This window comes from Paramacrobiotus metropolitanus, unplaced genomic scaffold (assembly GCF_019649055.1).
Source record: "Paramacrobiotus metropolitanus isolate TYO unplaced genomic scaffold, Prichtersi_v1.0 Parri_scaffold0000102, whole genome shotgun sequence".
NCBI lineage: Eukaryota > Metazoa > Tardigrada > Eutardigrada > Parachela > Macrobiotidae > Paramacrobiotus > Paramacrobiotus metropolitanus.
In genome coordinates, this window is record NW_026570322.1 from 433,721 (window position 1) to 455,324 (window position 21,604).

The window sequence follows — 21,604 nt, forward strand, 5'->3', positions numbered from 1 at the left end:
GCCAACGTACTTTGCCGACATTTACCGAGTCGTAAAAATGTTCATGACGGGAAATGAAGAGGGTGCATGTGGAAAACGGAGAACTCCGAAAGCGCTGGAATCGATGCAAGAGATAAGGTTAAGAAACATCCATAGACTTTACTTTAATTTAATTTGATAAGATTCTGGTAAAAATTAAACGGAAGTCGAGCAGTTTTTCTTTATTTGTTACTGATTGCTACAATATAGTAACTTGTTATCCTCGATTTCTCCAACGTAACCCGAAACTCCGAATCTGCAGCCAACAACAGTAAAGACGACTGAATTTGATCTTCTTCCGAGGAGAACTGTGTATTTTAGTAGATACCGTTGACGTTGGGCAAAAAAGTGCTAAAATGTAAGCAAATAAGCAAAAAATGTATTAAAACAGACGTAGCATAAACTTGTAACCGCGTCAGTAGAAATGGCAACCGGAAAGCTCTGCAACTTCGTAAAAGATTATTCATCTAACAGCAGCTTGAAAACGAACAGAAACGGAACTAGAGGATCTATTACCGTCATTTCTGACTGCTGTGAGGTGCTAATAACCCGTACCCGGCTGGGAAAGATTAGCCGAAATCCCTTGCTGTCGCTGCTTAGGATGATATTTCCATATACTGCACATTGAATAGTACGCCGCATCACTCTTCGTTCTTTAGCAATTCACAGGTCAGTTGGTCAGAAAAGGGGCTTCCGTGGAACGAGACGGTTAAATTCACGGAAGTGGTGGTTTGTCGAAAACATGAAACTTGGCTTTACGTGACTTGTAACGACTAACTTCCGGAATGGCACAGTGAATGATAAAAGTGCAGATAATTGTGCACTTGTGCTGCTCGTATGTAGTTGTGTTTAACGCGATGGCCTTTATGTTCATATTGGCCCAGAGGATACCGAGTATGCGGTAATTACTTTCAAGGTACTTTGTAACTGTTACACTGTCAACTACACTCACTCACTTACAGTAATATGTAGTCAATGCTAGTCATTTTGTTTTTGTTTTGCTTTTGCTACATTATACTACCTTTACACACGTACTGGACACTTCCAGAAGATCCATGTACACAGTCCTTCATTAATTAGGAGAACTGCTTGCAGATTTCTAAAATCTTAGAGCTGTCATGACAGTTATGCAACCGATGTATTGCGAGTTTGCGAGCGGTTTAAGCTAAGGGCTTTGCGACGGACGTAGCGCTACAAAAAGAAATGCAGAAAACTCAGAAACAAATAAACTGACGGAAAAACTGAGAGCTATACAGCATGAAATAATTTGTACATGTTTCGGAAGCTTCATAGGTAGGACTTAATAACCAAAACTCAAAAGCAGGCAACCCATAAGCGAAGATGACAAAAATTATGAAGACGACTGAAAGACGGGGTCGTTGACGCCGCCAGCAGATGACATATCGGTCAGGTCCCTCAGAATCCACAGTCTCCAGAGTACTTCCGCTAGGTTCTTGGAATTTCCCTTCAGCAGCACCGGATAGGGAATGTCTTCCACATTCTGAGTAGTAAGGAAAATTAATTATTATGACTAAACTATTTCTGATTATATAAAACTGGAAGAAGTGGCAATTGCTAGCTTACCTCAACGCTTCGCTTGCCGAATCTTGAAAACTGCAGAAATATTCATTTAAAGCTGGAGTCAGTTGATTAAAGGAGGCACACATGCTTCTACGTACCGGTGGACAATTCTGCAACACAAACATGAAATTCTTTAGAAAGAAGTCACGACGCTGTCAAAACAGATTCAAATGCGACAACTAGCCTAACAAATTGAGGCGCCTAGGAAGTACAGGGTACAGTATCTCTCAGTTGTCGACCTGTGCTAGCAGCCAAGAGGAATGCGTACAGAGTACGGCTGCGTACATAAACAAAGCATCCGACTTTCTGCGCGTGCACTTACCCGGATATCGATCTGGACATCCATCAGACAAACAGGAAGAGGAGGTTAAGGTCAAAGTGATTACGGGGTGAATAAACAGAAACTTGTGCTTACCAGGCATGCCTGTAAAAGCAGACAGGTTTATGTTCAAGGCCAATTATATTATACATATAAAAGCCTTCGTACTTTTCCGCATACGAAAGGCTGCAAAATCATTCATCACCTTTTGTTAGTTGCAGCTATCATTCCCAAAAAATTATCATTGATTTTTAAAGGCTTAAGTACGCTTCTGTCAGGGTGATTATCATATTATGCACATAATATGATAACAAGGTTTTCTTTAAACTTTCATGTTATTATAGATTTATAGTCACCAATCACTACAACGCAATATGCGTGCGAAATGCGAAACTAAATTACCTAGGTTCTAAGTTATCAGAGAAAACGAAAATTACTTGGTACGATGTTCAAGACTTAGCGTTGATAGGTATCCCAGACTTACCAGCTAAAACAATCGCCATTAGTCACGGTCATCGGAATCGTGCAAGGTACAAAGAGGAAAAGAAAAAGGGTCAGATCATTTGTGACAAAAATGATTACAGTGGAGGAGTTTTGTGTAATTTTGTATACCATACTGCAAGCCGTTTAGATTTTTAGCGTAAATTAATTACGCAGCGTTGACCAAGCGTTAGCCGTCTTACCGTTTCTCCCTGCAAAGAAAATCTGGATAAGTCATCAAGCAAAATACAACTACATAGATCTTGTATGCATTTTTTTGCAATCACCAATAAGGAAAACCACATACCATGTTCTGTAAAATAGAAAACCGAGAGTTAGTATACTTCGGGTTTCGACAAGTAAATGACTGCAGTGACTAAATTAATTAATTGTCATTACCTCTCGTTTCTGTGGCGATTCTAGCAGGAACACAGTATCCCCTGCACGATCGCTTCCTACAAAAGAAAATAGATTCTTGAAGTATTAACCCGTTGCGTAATTACTAATAATAGCAACCTCTTCACCTTTTACTCCTGCGCATATTGACAACAGTGCCGTTATGATGTACAATCCACAGATAACCATCTTGCGCTTCATAATGCCGGTTGTAGGAGCGAAAACGGGATACTACAATACAAATTACTCAACGATCAGCCGAGGATTTTCAAGGCCATCTCTTATATAGACACAACAGCAGCCGGCAAACGGAAATTACCTGGAGAAGCAGTTAGCCGGCAATGGCTGATTGGCATCGTTACGCAGCAGGAGAAAACAATTCCAATTGTGTTACGGCACACCGGCGCAGCTGCCGGCGAAAACCAGGAGGGCCACACGATTGTCTGGAAGGGAACAGTAGACAGGTGATTCATTATGGAAATGAGCCGTGTCCCTGCTGTTTACCGCGTTTCCCGCGATAATATATAGGGGACGCTGGCAATTGTGTAAGCCCTCGCGGCTGTCGGTACCCTGCGTGAGCGGAAACACACACTATTACGAAATAGGCGATGCGGTTTTGTGGCCGGTGGCGGTTATTTAAATGGTAATTGGTTCGCAGCACGTGTTACATAATTGGCCAACGCTTATATGGATCTGATTTGGTCGACGTTCCGTAGTCGCTACGTGCCGTGGTCGGGAATTTTGCGGTGATTTGTAATACCAGTATGGTTGTGTTATTTTCGATATCACTGCATGAAATTTTCGCCGTATTCAAGGATGCTGTCAGAATTCCTGGGATGAATCTGATTGCTATAACCAAAAAAAGTTATTACCGCTCTGCTTTGTACAAGAATAAGAAGGAATCGATAATTTAAAAATATCTACCGGCGTAGATTGCTATTATTTTAAAACGTAGTGGAGCATGCATGATGTTTAATTCAAGGGAAGTGTGACCTTTAGCAGATATCGCTGCAAGAGCTCAGTATGTTATGTACGCATCGACTGCATGCACGCTGGCCAGGAACGGCCCGAGATAAAATGAAATGTTTTCGAGAATAAACTAGCGGTGGTTGCGAACCACACTATTGCACGAGCGCGAGCGCCATTACCGACTGGGCAATGGTACTGGGATTGTGGAATTGGAAAAGCGTGACGTACGCTCTTCGTGGCTTCAGACAAATTTTATGCTCTTGACGAAGACTTATTGCAGCACCTCGAGCGCGCTCGGTGCAAATTATTTTTTAAGTTAAAAAATTAGTTTCAGGTGTAATGTCGACAGTCTTGACATAAAGTACCCCACAAAAAATTCAAAAATCGTCGCTGCCAAAATTTGAGTTATTCACAAATACGGTGAAATACCACCATTACAGCATTATCAACTTGCACTTTCGACAGCAGGCTGCAATACAAAATTATTTTACAACTAACAAAAATTATAGGGAAATTAATTTTAACATATTTACCAACTTAAAGCTGTCATGGACAGTTCAAAGTTGACACAAAACAAAAACAAAGCAAAACACATGCAAAAGCGGGTACCGGAAGCTATGGCATGCCCACTGTTCAACAAGAATTTAGCGCTCAGACGCAAACGCTGTGGTAGCTGCAGATGGGCGGTTTGTCGCATTAACGGCTCACCACGGAGCTTGACGTTGTACTGTAATAACTACATACAATTAATTTTTAAATCCGTACTTTATTAAATTGGTTTTTTGGTACTTGCATCCGTATGGTATCTCCAAAGATCATTCATTATTCAGGCTTTTCCGTTATCTTGGAAAACGCATGAACCCCCGAAAATTGTTGTAGGGGAAATTGCTGATCTCGCAGTGGAAACTTTATCATTGAGGAGACTGCAAATTTGCAACGGACTGATCACTGTGCAGTGTGCAGTGTACGCTGTAGGAGCTTATAACAGCGCAGCTGAGTTTTTTCTCTGATTTGTCTTTCTCGTTTTCTGTTCTACGTAGCCTTCAAGGTATGTAAAAAAACTAACCGTACAGTACGTGTTCAATGTGATTTTTCTTGGTGAAAATAGCATAATTTGCACTGTTCATGTATTAACCACCCAACATCCTTGGCTTTAAGTTTAGGGCCTTAGGCTTACGAGTTTTTGTACAGCACTACCCTAGGTGACTAGTATGCAGTAATGTGAGATTTGGTACTGTTTGTAATCTGCACCAGTCTCCCTCCAGCTCTCTCCAAATGTTGCCGTATCATTTTTGGAGAATCTACTGTTAGTGCAGTTCTTTAACGTGACGAATTGGGTCTGTGCAGCGCGCGGCAGTTGAGGATGGAGAGCAGCAAGAAGACCGTGGATGTCGGGGGACCCGGAATGAGCTACGTGGGATTCTCCGATCTGCCCAACCTCATCCACCGCAAATCCGTCAAGAAGGGCTTTGAGTTCACGCTGCTGGTGGTTGGTAAGTGAGAAAAATTGTGGCACATTTATTCCGAGCTTACCAGTTTTTCTGAATTTTTTGTTCCAGTATTTTTACACATTTTCGATTTTCTCGAATATTTTATGTTTTTCGCAGTTGTATTGGCAGAGGGCTTGATGATTACGTACTGAAATGTCGTTTTAAAATTATGCTTCGTGATGGGAGTAAATCGTGGAAGTTTTACTATTAAGTCGCGCGATTTAGATTCTAGAATTCAGAAATAAGACAAAGAAATTAAATCGGAAAGAAATAACATGCATTATTGTTACATTGTGAGTTCTCTCAGTTACAATAAAAATTACTGATTATTTTATTTACTAGTTATTTTTTATTTTATTTTTTTGATTGTTGATCACTGTGATACGATTTTTAACTCTCGCCGAGTGGATTCAAAAATGCACCCACTTTTCCCGAATTACCTGTCTTAAATTAATCTGGAAATTCGTGTTTTGATTTTTGTTATTTTTGCGTTTTGTTGCTCTTAAGTTTTGCCGTCGATGCTGTATGCAGACGAGTAGCGCACCGTAAAACGATACGTATATAGCATATTTTTTGGAGATTTCAGTTGCATACTATTACTATTCAGTGATCATAGTCAGTAACGGTTGTTGGAAAAATTATTGGCAAGTTAACGTTATGCGCAGTATGTACAGCAGTTGCTATTCCGTGCTAGCGCATGCCGATCAGAAATTACCACGCACAAGCTAAAGAGTGCTGGTGTGTGTGAATGGCCGATGAGGTGGCCTTGTTCTGCTGACACTTGTTTATTACACTTGTCGAATTTCGTCTTTACAAGCTCCCGACCTAATCAAAATGGCACCTCGCTACTTGACATTTATGTTTCGATGTCCATGCGTTGTTTGCACATAATTAAATTTTGCGTAACATGAAGATTAGTATTAACGATATTGTATCATGCACGTTAGGGTATCTTTAATTTTTTACATCGAGTTAACGTAATCTGCATTTTATCCGTTTTATCCAAGATTTAATGATTTATTTAACCTGAAGTATAAAAATTGTCTGATACTTCATTAAATTCTGTTTCTGTAAAAGCCTGAAACTCTTGTGTTATTGTTTAAAATTAAAAGGCATTCGATAATTCACGCTGGCAATTCCGAATTAGATTAACAGCATAAATTTTACTTGAGCAGTAACAGCTGTACTGCATTCAATTCGCAGTGTTAGCTTTGATTGCTACATTTTTTTTGAAAATCTAAAATTACTTCCAGTCATTGAAAACATGAATAATCTAATTGAAACTACAATTTGTGGCAGTGCTGTTAATATGCCGGGAAAAGGAAAACGGACGGAAAAAGTCGTGTTTTATAAATACGCACGTTTACACATTGTGGTTGTTTTAATTTCACGTAGATGTGTTTTGCTTTTCGAAGAATACTCTGTATAAATAGCACACATTATTTTTCGATTAGATTAAGGTTGTTAATAGACGCTGTGATTTGTGTGCAGGTCGGGATGGTACCGGGAAGACGACCGTGGTCAACAGCATATTTCATACGGACATCATCAATGAACCACCGGAACATGTGGATTTCTCTGACTGTAAAGTGGTCCTTGACCCATCGACCGTTGAACTTGAAGAACGAGGTAAAATGTTTGCCAGTACCATCGTATACATCCTGGAGCCTACGCAGTTTACTGATAAAAAAATTTGAATTTTTTTTCCTGAAATAAGTGAAAAAATTGTTATGAATTCCTTAAATAAGGGTATGAATTACTTATTCTAATTGCAACTGGTATCGTGTGTCCATGAATTTTGCGTATGAAATACAATAGTTGAATAAATTTTTGGGTTGATGATCAGTTTCTTAGCTGCATTTCTTAGCTGCATTATTTTGGTCTCGCAAGAAGCATAAAATGATATGTTGACTCGTCTGTTTATATTGGCTGTTTTTTTTATTTCTTTTATACTTTTATATATTTTTATTGAGAGTTCATTCTTTTAGGCGTGAAAGTCCGTTTAACCGTAGTACACAGTCACGGTTATGGCGACAGTTTGAACAACACCAGCAATCCCGATCCCATTATTAAATATATTGATGATCAGGTAAAGAAATATTAATTAATTTTCTTGATTTTCTGCGATTTTATTGACTTTTAGGCGTACTATGTACCCATACTTTATTCTAGAAATAATAATTATAAATTTATAATAATTCCTGTTGTGCTTGTAGTTTGACAAATATTTCAACGATGAAAGCGGAATTAATCGTCGTCACATTTTGGATACCCGTGTGCATTGCTTGGTACGATTTGTCGACAAAGCAACAAACTAATGAAAGCTTAGTCAACTGCTGCGATTTGTATCAAACTTTTATGATAAATTTTATTTTTATACTTGCAGTTGTATTTTATTGAGCCATACCAGCGCGGGTAAGTTGCAAATCATATTTATTTATTTTGTGTTTATCGCAGATTAATGATTCGAATCAGTCGTAAAATTTATTTTTACCGCACAGTGTACATAAACGTCTGCTAAAATTTTACTCCAGAAAATCAGTGTGGTATGATTATTGATGCTGGGTTATTCTGTTGTAGACTGAAGCCGTTGGATGTCAAATTTCTGAAGGCAGTGGGATCAAAAGTGAACGTTATTCCTCTTATCGCTAAATGTAAGAATTGTCTCCTCCGTTTTCTGTTATGCACCGTAGCCTCGAACAGAGTTCCCAAGCATTACGGCCATAATTAAATTCCATTTTTGCCATAATTCAGTAATCAGACCTTGACGCATTCCTGTTTTAAGTGCACGCTTATCCGATTTTATAGCCGACACTTTGACGAAACAGGAGCTGGCTGCCAAAAAGGACCAAGTACGTAAATCTGAAATTATTGATTAGCGAATACTGTACTAGTGCAATGTTAAAGCGTGAATTACCGTTTTTTGACGGATTTGAGTTGTGAAGCGCGTGTAGAACTTTAGTGGATTCGCTTAGTTGAATCATTATTAATGCGTGCTAAGTAATGCTGTAGGGTAACTATACCAGAAAAATGATAATAATTAACACGTAATTTTGCTCCATACATGGTTAGAGAAAAATACTCAGAAAATCAGTATTTATTTAAGTTAATAAATAGTTTGCACTAAAGTCAGAGAAAAGCGTAGTGTAAATTTAATGGTTGACAATATTTATGGTAGCAGTTAATAAATGTTTGGTGTTGTCGGTTTAGTTAGCGCGGGACATTGAGAAATATGAAATCAAAGTGTACCAGATGCCGTAAGTCGGTGGATACATTTACCACGCGTTTTCACGGTGTTTTACATGATTATCTCGCATGTTCTGCAGTGATGGCGAAGATGATGATGCCGAGTACAAAGAAACCTTCGCGTGCATCAAGAAGTGTATGCCGTTTGCGGTGTGCGGCAGTAATACGCCCATCGAAATGAAAAACCACAAAGTCTTAGCACGTGCCTACCCCTGGGGCATTCTCGATGTGGAGAACGGCGAATGGACCGACTGCAAAGCGCTGCGCACCATGATCATGTACGGAATAATTGCTACTTGTTTTCTAACGGCTTCGTGCTTACTTGAGAGACAACACAATGAAAATATGTTAAAACATTGATTTATGGATGCGAAAAAATTGTACATATTTTCTCATAGTATGAATCAGTTACGTAGCAGATTTTGCATCTCCACATTTATTAATTTTTAGAAATAAATTTCTCCAGTTAAACAAATACTGGTTTAATTTTATGACAATTTTGTAAATTTTCTAATTGACTTGCTTATTAACAAAACTGATTTGCGTTTTAACAAAATTTGGAATTTGAAACAGTATTCTTATTATTTTATCCGAATTTAATTTGAATGCTCATATTTCTGTTTTTTTTTGTGTTATTTATGGTTTAGTTATGCTTTTTATTCTGTCCATAATTAGTTTTTGAGCTGTATTCCAGAAGCCAGATGTCCGATCTGCAAGAAGTGACGCATAATGTCCATTACGAGAATTACCGGTCGGAACGCCTCCTCAAAGATAAACTGGGCAAACGGTATGGAGAGGCGTCAGAATCCAGGCAAATTATACCATTTCGTTGATAATAAAATTCCATAATAACGGGAATGTTTCTCACAACTGTTTCCTTTGATTTTCGGTATTTTCGATCGCCCTTTATTAAAAAAATTAGGTTTTCTGGTTGTTCGGGCAGCATTTTTAAAAACTTATTATTTTCCTTTACTTTTTTTGGGAATTTTTGAATTTTTTTATCCGAGCGTGAACTTCAGGGTGAAGAAATTATTATTTAACTTCTGTTGGTTGCTTTTTTTGAAAGTTTCTGGCATTTTTTATCCGCACGCACAATTTCAGGATGAGGAAATTATCATTTCACTTTACCTATTTTTTAAAAATATATTTGGTTGCTATGGAAGGTGTTTAACACATGTAAATTCGTTTTCAGGATGGACGCTATCGGTGAGCAGCAGCGCGAGCAGGACCGTTTGCTGCGCGAGAAGGACGCTGAGCTGAAGCGCATGCAGGAGCACATGGCGCGTCTGCAACAGCAGCTGCAGCAGCAGACCAAACTCGATGCCATTCCGGGTCGTGACAGCCGCGTGTAAATTGTGTATTTTGCCTTGCAGCTGATTTTTTCCATAATCTGTTTGTTATTTTCTAAAAATCTCCGCATTGCTGCCTTACTGAATCTTGCGCTTCCTTTTTTGTTTGTATGCTCTGCCGTTGTTTATGGTACTATGCTTAATAATTCCTGCGCGCTGTGAATCTCGTCGGACCACAATTTTTTGTATTTTTTATGAGGGAATGTTTTTTAAGTCGATGGTGAAGTGCATGTTTCCATGGTGTTGTTTTGTTGGATAAAATGAACTGGTTATTTGCACGGTTATCAAGGTCATGTCTCAGAAACTGACTTTCAGAAAAATGTACATTTATTTCGGTTTTGAACTGTAAATCCGTGTAGGTCCACTTCACAATTTTCTCTCCAGCAGTCACATTGAATTGTTTACATGAAATGTTTAAATTATAAATATGTTAATTATAGGCATCAGTTTAGGTCGGACGGGTGTCGACTCATGAGAAACTGCAGTCAGACGGGTCAAAATTCTCGGATCTTCGACCGCAGCGTAAAAAGCAAAATAAAAATCCAGGGAAATTAACTGAACTTGAGATGAATGCTACAGTTTATGAAAAAAACCCGTTTTGCTGTTTGCAGTTCAATTAAAGGGTGGATTTTTCATATATACTGTAAATTCGTACTGTCTAGAAGCGGTCAACATTAGCAATTATTTTTTTACTAATTGTTGATCTTAAATTGCAATGAGATTTTCTGGTTTTTTTCTGGATATAAGGTGGCTTATAGGATAATTCGCATTCAACCGGGCAAGCCCATCTTTTATTCCATATGAGCATAACACACAACCGCCGTTAACACCTTAGCTAAAAAACGTAACATCGAGTCATCGACAGCACATATCGTAAAACATGACCTTTCGACACAACTTGGTCAAACCAACCAATCATTAACCTTGACCTTTCAGTTATCCAGCACGGACCATACTCCCCATACCACCATAATGTTGCTGCTGGTTCTGCGCCCATCTCCTCTCGCGTTCACCGGCCTGGGCGTAGGGCGCAGGCATCCCGTGGCCGGAGTAGCGGGCGGCCTGTCCGTAGTAGGGCGCGGCCTGCTCCATCTGGCGGCTATAGTAGGCGTACTGGTCCGGGTAGTTGTACATCTGGGCGGTAGCCGCGGCCACGGTCAGCGCCAGTGCGAGACACAGACGTAAGCTGAGCATAGTGATAAAAAACGATAAAACGGACGTGGGGTAATTCCAATTAAAAAATGGGATGATCGTTACAATAAAACGCACAAACTAAAATTTCCAGCGCTGTAGATTTTGTATCGTTTACTTTCTTCCAGCACTCCCAACAGCTGCATAGCAACCATGATAATATTAAAATGTTAATTATTATTTACTACTGTACAGACAGTACAGTATAAAGAGTACAACAGGAGTGCATTTTACGTATGTATTTATAGAATTTCCATTTACTTACTTATATGCAATTAAGCTGTCTTAATCAACCGAAGCGTAGCAAAGGTCACCCATGCAGGGCAGTGTCAATGTAGCTATTTGTGCACATCCGGTCCGTTTGTGAAATCACAATGAAAAATACGCTTATGAAAATGTGGTGAAAATGCAATCGAAAAACAAAAATTAATGTATTCCCGTAAGTGCACGCGCGGTTTAGGGTAAGAGTACCAACGCCGGCACCACCAAACAGCTACATTTGCTGCCGGTCTAACGATGCCTAACGAAAAAAAAGCAAAGAACTGCTTACACTTAATTTTATATATTAATATGTTCAGCTAATAGTAATTAGCTCCTTTTGTAAGTCCCACATCAAAGAGATATCGAAACATTCAAATAATGATCTACAACCATGCAAAATATTTACAAAATGTTATGGTTACCATTACCATTCACGTGTACAGTTTGATCTTGACTTGTCTTGCGGGGATCCAAAGTGAGAATAGAACATACTGCACTCAGCGTTTTTATGCAGTATCATACGAGTTATACCATGAACATGGGTTATTTATGCGTTCAATAGCTACAGGCAAGCCGTTTTTAGCAAGAATTAATTACTGGAGTGTGGAGTCGCCGTAATTGGACGTAATAATTATGATTCAGCATGACATGAACCACTCCTGCAGTTCTTCGAGTTCCCTACAGGCTCGGAAGCAGTTTAACAATTAATCGGTACATTGTCAGGCGACTGGTTCCATGTACAGAGAATAAAAAAGTGATAAAACCAAAGAAAGTTTTGTTCACTTCGGTAAATGGCTGCAATTTTCAGCGTTAATAACAACTACTTTATTCAGTGTATCGGCTTGCCAGGCTCAATATGTCTCGTCCTTTTTTATACCTGTGAGTCTTTCTGTAAAAATTTCCACCAAGTACAGTTAATTGTCTGCAAGTGTGTCTGTTTCTAGCGTTTCGGCTCTGCTGCTTACTGAACTGGTTGCTGCAACTTCCGCACCGCGGAAACCTGAAGTCGAAGGAACCGAGCAGGAACCGAAGGAAGTCAATCAGGACGTCAATTCAAAAAGGCTCTTGCTGCGGTAAGCGCTGTCGCGAACACTATGCAGTTATATTTTTTCTGCAACTTCAGGAATAAACTTTGTTGTATAAACCTATCCCTCATTTCCTTCGACAGAAACTTTTAATTTTTACATTTACCTTCGTTAAAATCAAACTGCTTGTTGTAGGTTGCCAGTGAAATAAAAGCTAAGATTAAGGTCAACACGAACATTTTTATACCGGTGTCGTACGCTCCTCAAAGAGGCGTGGAAGGCCTGTACTTCGTTAAGGTAAAGTCGGCGTAATATACACTGCATAAGCGTCGTTCCCAACCGTATCATACACAGTAGCCTACTGTACTTTATAGTCACTAAACATGGGTGATTGTGTTTACGAATAATAGGTCCGAATTGGTGCTGATCAAGGCGCAAAGTACGTTCACGTCCGCGTCTACCACACTTTCGAGGACAAATACCTTCTAGTGAGCATTCAGAACGATGGCCAAGCGGATCCGATTACCTACTTTGAATAAACCGTCCCTTGGTGATTAATATAGTTATATAACAATATGTTATGTATATTATAGTACTTACTGGATTCTCTTTTGCCTGTATTCTCATGCACTGCCCATAGGCGAGCAAGGAATTCAGGTAACAAGAAAGTATCCCGTTTTTGGCTTAATATTGAATTCCTGTCAGTTTTACCCACCTGTGGCTTGCTTGTGCTAAACTGCTTTTGGTGAAATAATGTTAGGTGTACAGTATTGCAGATATAACTGCTGAATGATGTTAACCGAGAAAATAAAATGTCATGTACATTAATACTTCGTGCCTTAATAAAATCAAGAGAAAGAGATCGGCCATGTCATTTCTAATGCTGTACAGGGACCAACTTGTACTGGCAACCTTCGTAAATTCGTGTGACATCGGCCTACGACAGCCGTAGTAGCGTTAAAAGGTCGCTGGCGGACCTGGCTTAAAAACCTCAGGCACCTCTTAGACTTAATGCTATTTTCCAGGTGAAAATCTGGTTAACTTCACAGGGTGCGAAAGGAAAAATACTCATACGGTTTCATACCATGTATAGGTTAATTGATTTCGAGAGAAACAGAATTGAAAAGCAGAAAACTTCCGGGGAACAGAAGGTAGTAACACTGTAGCAGTTACAAATTACAGAACCAGATGCACTCCACTTTTCAAGAAACGCGAGCTCAGATAGAGCAGCTTTGAACAAAGCCATACACCGGTATGTATATTATGCATTCACTTTTTAAATGCCCCAGTTTTCAGACACCCGTGCAGAATACAAACGATTAAAAACGTGCTCATTTGATGACCAGCTACAGCTCTAATTTGCGTGTTGGTGGGTGTACTACCTTATCTGCATGGGCTTGTCTGTCAGCGGATCTTCAACGCAAACTGAAAACTACTGTGTATAAAAATCTATTTAATTGTGCGGTCGGAAAACAGGGAGCAGTCCTTTGAAAAGTGCAGCATTATGTACTCGGAAAACCAACAACTCTTCACATTATATTTAGGGAACAGTTCTTTTGAAAAAACCACATTTTTCGGAAAAACGAATTAATGTGGCTGATAGGAACTTTGAACCGGCTCGGCAACGAGCCAGTCATGCAGCGCTTTCCAAGTTCCAACTATAAACATACTAAATTACTAATGACTCATCAACATCGAGTAATTAGCAATCGTTCAATAAGATCAATTACACATTCCTGCCTAAGCTATGAGCTATGTACTTAAAACCGGCGAAACTTTTTCGATAGCGGCAGTTTGCTAAACTTTTCGTCACTTTCCAGTATATCACGCTTCCAGTCGCTGCTTTTTAGGTTAATTGAGTAGGCTGTGGAAAAATGTCTCGCGTTGTTTTATACCTGTAAGTACAAAGTATCTACATTAATGTATGAAAACGTTCAATCGCGACTTCTAGTATAACAATCAGTGCCTGCATCTTATTCCAGCGTTTCCACGCTGCTGCTTGCTGGATTAGCTGCTGCAAGTTCCGAGCCGCATCCACCTGAAGTCACGCAAGCCAAGAAAATTGATGATGAAGCAAAGAAGGCTGTCAACGCGGTAAGCGCTATCGAACAATTTAATTCATTATTTCTACAAAATCTGTAAACCGTATTCGAGTTTCAATTTTTGAACGCATCTATCGAATTCTTATGCAGAATACTTTTGAATTTGGTAACATTCATGAAAAATGCTTTGGGTAGGTTTCCACGGAAATAAAAGCCAAGGCCAAGGTCAGCAGAGGCACCATTCTCCTTCCGGAGACGTACGCCAACCAGTTGGATTTTTATGCCGGCGTCATCCGCTCTGTCTACTTCGTCAAGGTAAAGAAAGACCTGTACAGATAGTATAATACTTTCTCGATCACTGCACAGTGCACCAGTAACATGCTCAGCATTAAATTTTCTTTTCTAATCTTAGATCCGACTTGGAGGTGGTCCGGCAGGAACATACATCCACGCCAAGATCAAACGAGAGGACAAGGGCAAATACAATTTATGGGGTATCAAGAACGTTAGAAAAGAGGATCCGATCGTCTACTTTAACTAAAACAACCGTCTTACCATCCACGCTGTGTACTGCAACAGTGAAACACCACTAAATTTTCTCTTTTGTAATACTCTTTTAGCAGGCAGTTCAAGGTCATGTGAATAATTCGCACTTTATTTAGCGCGATATTTGGCTCAGTGTCAGTTGTTCGACAGTTCTATACATTTACGCTAACTGCATGTGTTTGAATAATGTTACGTGGGTTGAAACATACGAATAAGCAAATGTTGACAGAGTTCCAACAGAAACAGAATGAGTGAAGGTCAAGGTTCCCGTCTGATTTATAAGTTAACTGGCACGGAAACGGTATTTCCATTCGTTCGCGCCAGGTTGTCTGTACTGTATTACCGCATCCATTTACCATTAGAGCCTTTGATCATTACATAATTATAGTCAGTATCTACGTTGAATCCCTTACCATATGTACGCATTATTGTACAGTTCTTCTTTAACTGTAGAAAGAAACTTACGTAGCACTTACTGGTTAGCGGCGTTATAATGTGCATGCCATCTTCTACTTCCCCATTCGGAAAAAATGTAAAAATTTAAATAAGGCAACTTTGAGTCAGCATCTAACGGTAATCAGTTACAGCTTTTCTGTGGCGTTTCTCGCATGCATCCCAGGTGCGAAAAGGATTATCCAGTCTTGTGCTACAAAAACGCGTTAGAGTATGTAGTCATAGTCCATAGACAATCAGTTCTCTTTAAAAAAAACATTTTTCGGAAACATTAGCTACGTAATGTAATTGATAGTAAGTGGCTGCGAGCCGGTTTTGAAATGAACCACTCCCGCAACTTCACACACACTAATAAGCACAGTGTTAATAATAATCGGTACAGGTTATATGATCATGTTATATTATCGATATAAAAACCAATAAAGCATTGTTCGTCTCAGCAAAGCGTTAACTCCATTGCATAGCGTGTTGGTTGCCAATTAAGAACTGCTTTTCGAGATACATAGACCGTGGCAAAATGTCTCGTGGTCTTTTATACTTGTAAGTCGTTAAATATAGAAACACATCCAAGTTATAAGAATTACTGGCTGCTTGCTATTCTTTGTGTATCTTCCTCTAGCGTTTTGGTTGTGCTGATTGCGGGATTCGTTGTTGCAACCTCCGAGCCGGAGACACCTGGCGTCGGCGAAACCAAGCCAGCCGATCAGCAAATAAAGAAGGCTGTCGATGCGGTAAGCGCTGCCCAGGACAATCCTTGCAGCTTTTCTGTAAATTCGAAAACGGTTTGCGAATTGTAAGAAATCCATCCGTCAGGTTTTTTTCTGGAGTGTTTATAAATCTGTGTAACTTTCGTGGAAAACGAACTGCGTAGGTGTCCAAGGAAATCAGATCCTTGACTGGAGTCAGCAACAGCACCGTTCTCACTCCGTTGTCGTATGCCGTACACATCTGGTTTGATACCCTGTACTACATCAAGGTAACGGTCTGCATTATTTTCAATGCTCAAGCGTTACCCAGAACCGTAATTATTGTAAAAAGGTGCTTATGTTTATTTCCAAGTTTAGGTCCGACTCGGAGCTGGTAAAATTGAAAGATATATCCATGTCATTATCTACCGGAGTATTTTCAACGGCACATACTCTTTGAGCACCGTCAAGACCGCTAAGCGAGACGAGCCCATTACCTACTTTGAATAAACAGTCATTTTGCTAATTACTGAATGATATTACCGAATTATTGTCTTCCTTGCATATAGCGCCAATATGCTATTATGCAACCAAGGAAATTTAACCTTAAAAATTACCATGCTTTGGTGTATTTAACGTAATACGATTCTTTGGCAAGCTTTATGATTTGCGATAGAGTGCTCACGCTGAAGAGACGATGCATATGCGGTAGGTTAAAAAGCATAAAACTGGTGAAAACAACTCCGATAATATTAGAGTCTGCACATCGATAGAAAGTACATACACAGATTACTAGTATCTAGTGAATTAGTAATAATCAGCTCGGGCTGCAGGATGTTACTTTTGTTATTTTACGCTCAATATACAAATAGTCTAAGGTGCAGCCTGTTAAGTAAGTATTCGTAATTTCGCCTTAAGTGTTGGCAAATCGGCGAACCGTCGCCAAACGGAAGCGGCTCCTTGACCTTCAAACAGTAGCAGTGAAACCTGTAACAATTAATGTAGTACCTCGAAAAATGTATTTAGTTAGTTATGCAGATAAAGGAAAGCAGCTCTTTTGGAAAACCATTCGTACAATAATAATATTACTCGAAGTAATTTGCTAATGTGATTCCAATGGCTTTGAACCGGTTTCGCAACGAGCAGTGCACTGCTGCATCTCTTTCCAACTACACATCACATACGATCGGTCTAGTAATATAGATATAAGGCTATGCGCATTCATGTAAACGACATAAAACCCAAGAAACTTTGTCGAGTGCAAAGGTTTGCTTAACTTTCGATCGTCAATTGCTTGGCATTTGGCAACTTGGCACAGAATAATAAACTGTCAGCAGCTGCTTTTTGAAATACACAAACTGCGACAAAATGGCCAAGGCTCTTTTATTCGTGTAAGTTTTTGTAACAAACAGTCTTTTTTCGCTTATACAATCATTGTCTGCAAATTAACGTGTCTTCTTCCAGCGTTTCCGCTTTGCTTGTTGTGGGATTCGCTGCTGCAAACTCCGAACCGCATAAACCTGAAGTCACGAAAACCAAGCCAGTCGATGAGGAAGCCAAGAAGGCTGTCGGCGCACCTGCGCACCGGCGCACCTGTCGGCTGGGTAAGCACTGCCGTAGAGACTAATTACAGTATTTACTATTTCTGCCAAATCCAATAACTGGCTGTTAAACGTCTGATTCGTAAACCATTTCTGTCTGCGTTTCTTGTAAAACAGCTCCCAATTTTTGTCACGTTTGTGGAAAACAAACTGCATATAGGTTTCCAAAGATATAAGGGTCAAGGCCAAGGTCAGCAGTGATACCGTTCTCACTCCGGTGTCATACGCCAAAGAGAAGGATTTCTATGGTGTCGTATATCCCGACTACATCGTCAAGGTAAAGATCTACCGCATAAGCGTCATGCCGAATCGTATTTATTAAAAGTACCGGTGCGCACCTTTCAATTAGATCCGACTTGGGGCTGGTTCGGCCGAAAGATACATCCAAGCCCGTATCTACCATGGTATATTCGACGGCAAATACTATTTGGAGAGAGTCAAGGACGCTAGCCGAGATGATCCAATTACATACATTTCCTAAGCGAAGCTTTACTCTCCAGAATATTGGCTAAATCAAAAGACACCTCCTCTTTCTCCTGAACATCAAGTGAAAATATCCGTATGAGGCCACCGAACTCCGACCGTAAAATTCACGATTGGTCTAACGAGTAATGTAGTGTGTTTTGCTCTTCAGAGTTTTGGTACATAATTACTGATGCAGTGCAAAATAAATGTGCTGTACTACTGACAAACACCAACAAACTAAAAGCAGTTTTAACAGGCTATAACAAGAAAATTTCCTCTAATTTCTCATGATCCGGTATTGTGCCCATCACGCACATAGCGTTTCCTCTTTGAATCTGTATAGAGATCCGCTGCCGGAAAAATTCCTTCTTCGCCCGTGGACCGTGGTTGCCCGGTAGTGGCCGCGACATGACATGTTTTGGACATGCTACCATTCAGTAACAGTGCTACGCACCGGCATTCAGTGCGGATGTTAATGCTCCTTTTGTATCTGTAGGCCGTAGAAGGAAGCAGAAAACTGGTGAATATGTTGATAAAACTACAATAACAAACTTTCCAATGAGCAAGCAACAATAAAGCTTCGCTTTCTCGTTGAAGATTTCAAAAGAACACCCGAAAAAACTGGCACCGAAACGGCATCTTTTTGGCTACGCGATTGCTTGACAGAAGTGCATTACCGCATTCATTCAGAATTTCAGCACTATCACATTGTTAATTGGAGGTAGGGTAACTCTCCACCTGCGGCTAAAAATTATGTTGAGAAATAATAATGTGCAAGTCAGTCATAATCAGCGTCCTTTTACCGGATTAATAATGTTGCTGAAAAGCGATTACAGAAGCCAGAGGAGGTAGCATCGGTAAGCTTTTTAACTGCATGTTAATGTTTCGTGTAGCGGCTGCAGTTCGTGTTTCAGCTGCGGCGCTACAAGCACAATTATGAGCCATATGCGGATTTAAAAGCTTACACGAGATGCTAGAAGCTCTCTTACTATGTACAGTAAAAACATAACATAGCATTCAGAAAGATAGCATAACATTCAGACATAAACATTTCCTCTATAACATTAAGAAAGTTAAGAACGGAGGGTGTACGTATTAGTCTATTAGAAAAGATTCACAGTATTATCATTATTTTATTGTATAATTTGCTGTACCGCAGTAAAGACTACGATTCTATGTACGGTACAATAAGAAATCAAATGACATTTTCTTTGGAAAAATGTGCAATTACATAGTGCAATACGGTCGACATGGACGCATATTATCACTAAACCGTCGTCGCGCGGGAACGCGTTCGACTGGATAAAATCGTTTGGATGCAGCCGTTCCATCGCCGCATCCAGAACCGGACCACTTGGCCCAAATACTGCCGACTGGTAGCCGCATCCGGGCTGAGCTTGTTACATCGCACATAACCATATGCCGGCGCCGACAACCAAAGGCTGAATTTATTATGCCTGTACATAACGGCATCGCGTACAGGCATAATAAATTCAGCCTAACATCCCACTACAGTTAGGTACAGTAATTACCTACTGTAGCGGGATGTCAGATGTTACGGTTTTTATCGCTCCACAGGCCTGGCCGCTCGGTAGACGGTTATATCCGATATACTGTAAGATATAATGACGGCACCGAAAGCGCGCCGGAAAATACGAATACCATGAGCGAAGCTGTGATCGCAGCTGCGCGTTTGCGGCGATACGGTATCCGATGAACAAATACGGCGTAATCAGTCCATTTAATTGACGAATAAATGCTGTGAAGTTGACTGTCTTTTCAGCATCGAATTTTTATTTATTGAAAAAAAAACACAAAAGTCAGGATGTCGCCCGTTGCCATAACTAAGAAAGCTAAGAACTCGAACAACACTTTTTTCATGAGTTCTCTGTTTTTGTTGTTGAGCTTTAGACTGTGAAAGATATGATAGTACAAACAGTCTCTCAAAAGAGAAAGACCAATGTACAAACATAAAGCGCCACCACCAGCGACATCCTGGCGCTGGCGCCGCTTTTCAGCCTGGACAACTCCTTAACTACAACATCGGTCTCGTTGACCATATTCTCATTCTTGTTGACCATCTCCTCAGTCCCGAGGACGGCTGGTTCCGGTGTTTTCAAACGTGAAGTGTCCACAGTTAAGCGCTGTACCATCGGCTCCTTGCCGCTGCCTTCAGCTTCCAAAAGATCAGCATAATCCATTTCCTCGTCATCAGCCGAGCGTTGTTGTGCAGCGCCTGTCAACCGGTTTGTCTCGTTAGCAATGTGTCTCTTAACCCGGGTTTCGTTGGCAACGGTCGTAATTGTCGCATTCGTTAATCTGTTTGAAAACAGCAATTCTTTAGCATTACTTCCGGGAGATATAGGGTCCGTCCGACCAAAGACTTGGGCATCCGATGTTGCGAATAATACGAGAATTAAGACGGAGACGGTTTGACCGGCGAATTGCAAAAACATTCTGAACGACATTCTGTTCAACGATAAACATGTGATGAAAAAACTGTGCTAGTCAAATAATCCCAATACAAGACTGAGAACGTTGCATATACCGCCGGTTGTGATTGAGTTGTCCCTATCACACTGGTTCTAGCTGGTGTAAAGTTTCTCGAAGTCGTGCGCGCCGGCTGCAGTTGCAGTACACTAGCTTATAATAAGTAATCTCTCAAAGCATCATGAGAGTTTGTGTAATTAAACCGCAAGAAAACGCGATAATGTGATACCATCGTATGGCCTTCCTTCTTTTCCCGGGACCGATCTTTCCTGTATAAGCGTTTCTAGTTTGCATTTACATATCTTATTATATGTACTCGTCCATATTATATAAGGTTGCATGGAAAAAATAACAAGTAAAACAGCAACTGCACTTTTAGACGCTGTAAGGAGGCATAAAACGGTGTTATCTATTTTTTTCTTGCACAAGTATTGCAATATTTTTGTAGATCAGATAAAAATGATAGCAGTACTTGGTTCGCCTCATTACTCACAGGACAAACTCCACGATCAGGTTTCGCTTGTCTTAGTGGCGTTCTTTTCGCGCTTCTTTGTCTGTGCACGACGAACAGCACTCGAGTATCGAATATATTGAGACGATTTTTAGCATTAATAGTGGTGCCAAGATATTTTCCACTATCGTATTTTTTAAATTGATTAGCAATTTACTTATTTGCTATTCTGCATTCGAATCAACTGGAAATCCTTGCCGCAAAGTTTAATAAGTTGGTAATCCGCTTAATAATTTGTGACCACGATCGCGAGCTGGGGGAACAGTAGTAGTACTAGTACTAAGAGTCGTACTAAACCCAGTGATGATATTATAAGACCGTAAATCACAATTATTACGATCAGTCTCCCAGTGATTATTCAACACACCCTCGGTGTTACGTATACGGTTTCGGGTCAGTAAACTACACGTTACAGGTCACATCCCATCACAGATTTCAGATCATATGTGCAGGTTAAGTGGGTGAAAAGTTGATTCTATCTCATG

At 40.1% G+C, this 21,604-nt stretch overlaps 4 protein-coding genes and 2 long non-coding RNA genes across 8 annotated transcripts; 4 read left to right on the forward strand and 2 right to left on the reverse strand.

Annotated features, from left to right (window-relative positions):
• Positions 1-1,121: 1,121 nt before the first annotated feature.
• LOC129597224 (uncharacterized) lies at positions 1,122-2,507 on the reverse strand. The gene is made up of 4 exons (XR_008691543.1): positions 2,403-2,507; positions 1,922-2,023; positions 1,603-1,709; positions 1,122-1,519 (listed from the first exon to the last, which is right to left on the reverse strand). It is a non-coding gene; the product is annotated as an uncharacterized LOC129597224 (long non-coding RNA).
• A 2,039-nt stretch (positions 2,508-4,546) lies between these two features.
• Positions 4,547-10,129, forward strand: LOC129597222 (septin-1-like). Of its 3 annotated transcripts, none has more exons than XM_055494690.1 (12): positions 4,547-4,811; positions 5,111-5,256; positions 6,745-6,882; positions 7,242-7,342; positions 7,470-7,541; positions 7,640-7,668; positions 7,834-7,907; positions 8,062-8,105; positions 8,464-8,510; positions 8,580-8,777; positions 9,194-9,310; positions 9,692-10,129. In XM_055494690.1, exons 2-12 carry the CDS (start codon positions 5,127-5,129, stop codon positions 9,849-9,851), a joined length of 1,110 nt encoding a protein of 369 aa, XP_055350665.1. In that variant the 5' UTR covers positions 4,547-4,811; positions 5,111-5,126; the 3' UTR covers positions 9,852-10,129. The 3 variants fall into 3 exon arrangements, with proteins under 3 accessions (XP_055350665.1, XP_055350667.1, XP_055350666.1); XM_055494692.1 differs by having other exon boundaries at positions 9,194-9,286; positions 9,692-10,128; XM_055494691.1 differs by lacking the exon at positions 4,547-4,811 and having other exon boundaries at positions 4,977-5,256.
• Positions 10,130-14,093: 3,964 nt separating this feature from the next.
• Positions 14,094-15,143, forward strand: LOC129597293 (uncharacterized). Its single transcript, XM_055494776.1, has 4 exons — positions 14,094-14,222; positions 14,308-14,419; positions 14,563-14,682; positions 14,780-15,143. Exons 1-4 carry the CDS (start codon positions 14,200-14,202, stop codon positions 14,906-14,908), a joined length of 384 nt encoding a protein of 127 aa, XP_055350751.1. The 5' UTR covers positions 14,094-14,199; the 3' UTR covers positions 14,909-15,143.
• Positions 15,144-15,969: 826 nt separating this feature from the next.
• LOC129597295 (uncharacterized) lies at positions 15,970-16,647 on the forward strand. Its single transcript, XR_008691549.1, has 3 exons — positions 15,970-16,097; positions 16,238-16,342; positions 16,431-16,647. It is a non-coding gene; the product is annotated as an uncharacterized LOC129597295 (long non-coding RNA).
• A 777-nt stretch (positions 16,648-17,424) lies between these two features.
• On the forward strand, positions 17,425-18,166 carry LOC129597294 (uncharacterized). The gene is made up of 4 exons (XM_055494777.1): positions 17,425-17,443; positions 17,517-17,656; positions 17,814-17,930; positions 18,003-18,166. The coding sequence occupies exons 2-4, from the start codon at positions 17,600-17,602 to the stop codon at positions 18,132-18,134; spliced, it is 306 nt and encodes a 101-aa protein (XP_055350752.1). The 5' UTR covers positions 17,425-17,443; positions 17,517-17,599; the 3' UTR covers positions 18,135-18,166.
• A 1,788-nt stretch (positions 18,167-19,954) lies between these two features.
• LOC129597290 (uncharacterized) lies at positions 19,955-20,827 on the reverse strand. Its single transcript, XM_055494774.1, has 2 exons — positions 20,469-20,827; positions 19,955-20,354 (listed from the first exon to the last, which is right to left on the reverse strand). Exons 1-2 carry the CDS (start codon positions 20,584-20,586, stop codon positions 20,062-20,064), a joined length of 411 nt encoding a protein of 136 aa, XP_055350749.1. The 5' UTR covers positions 20,587-20,827; the 3' UTR covers positions 19,955-20,061.
• Between the last annotated feature and the right edge of the window lie 777 nt (positions 20,828-21,604).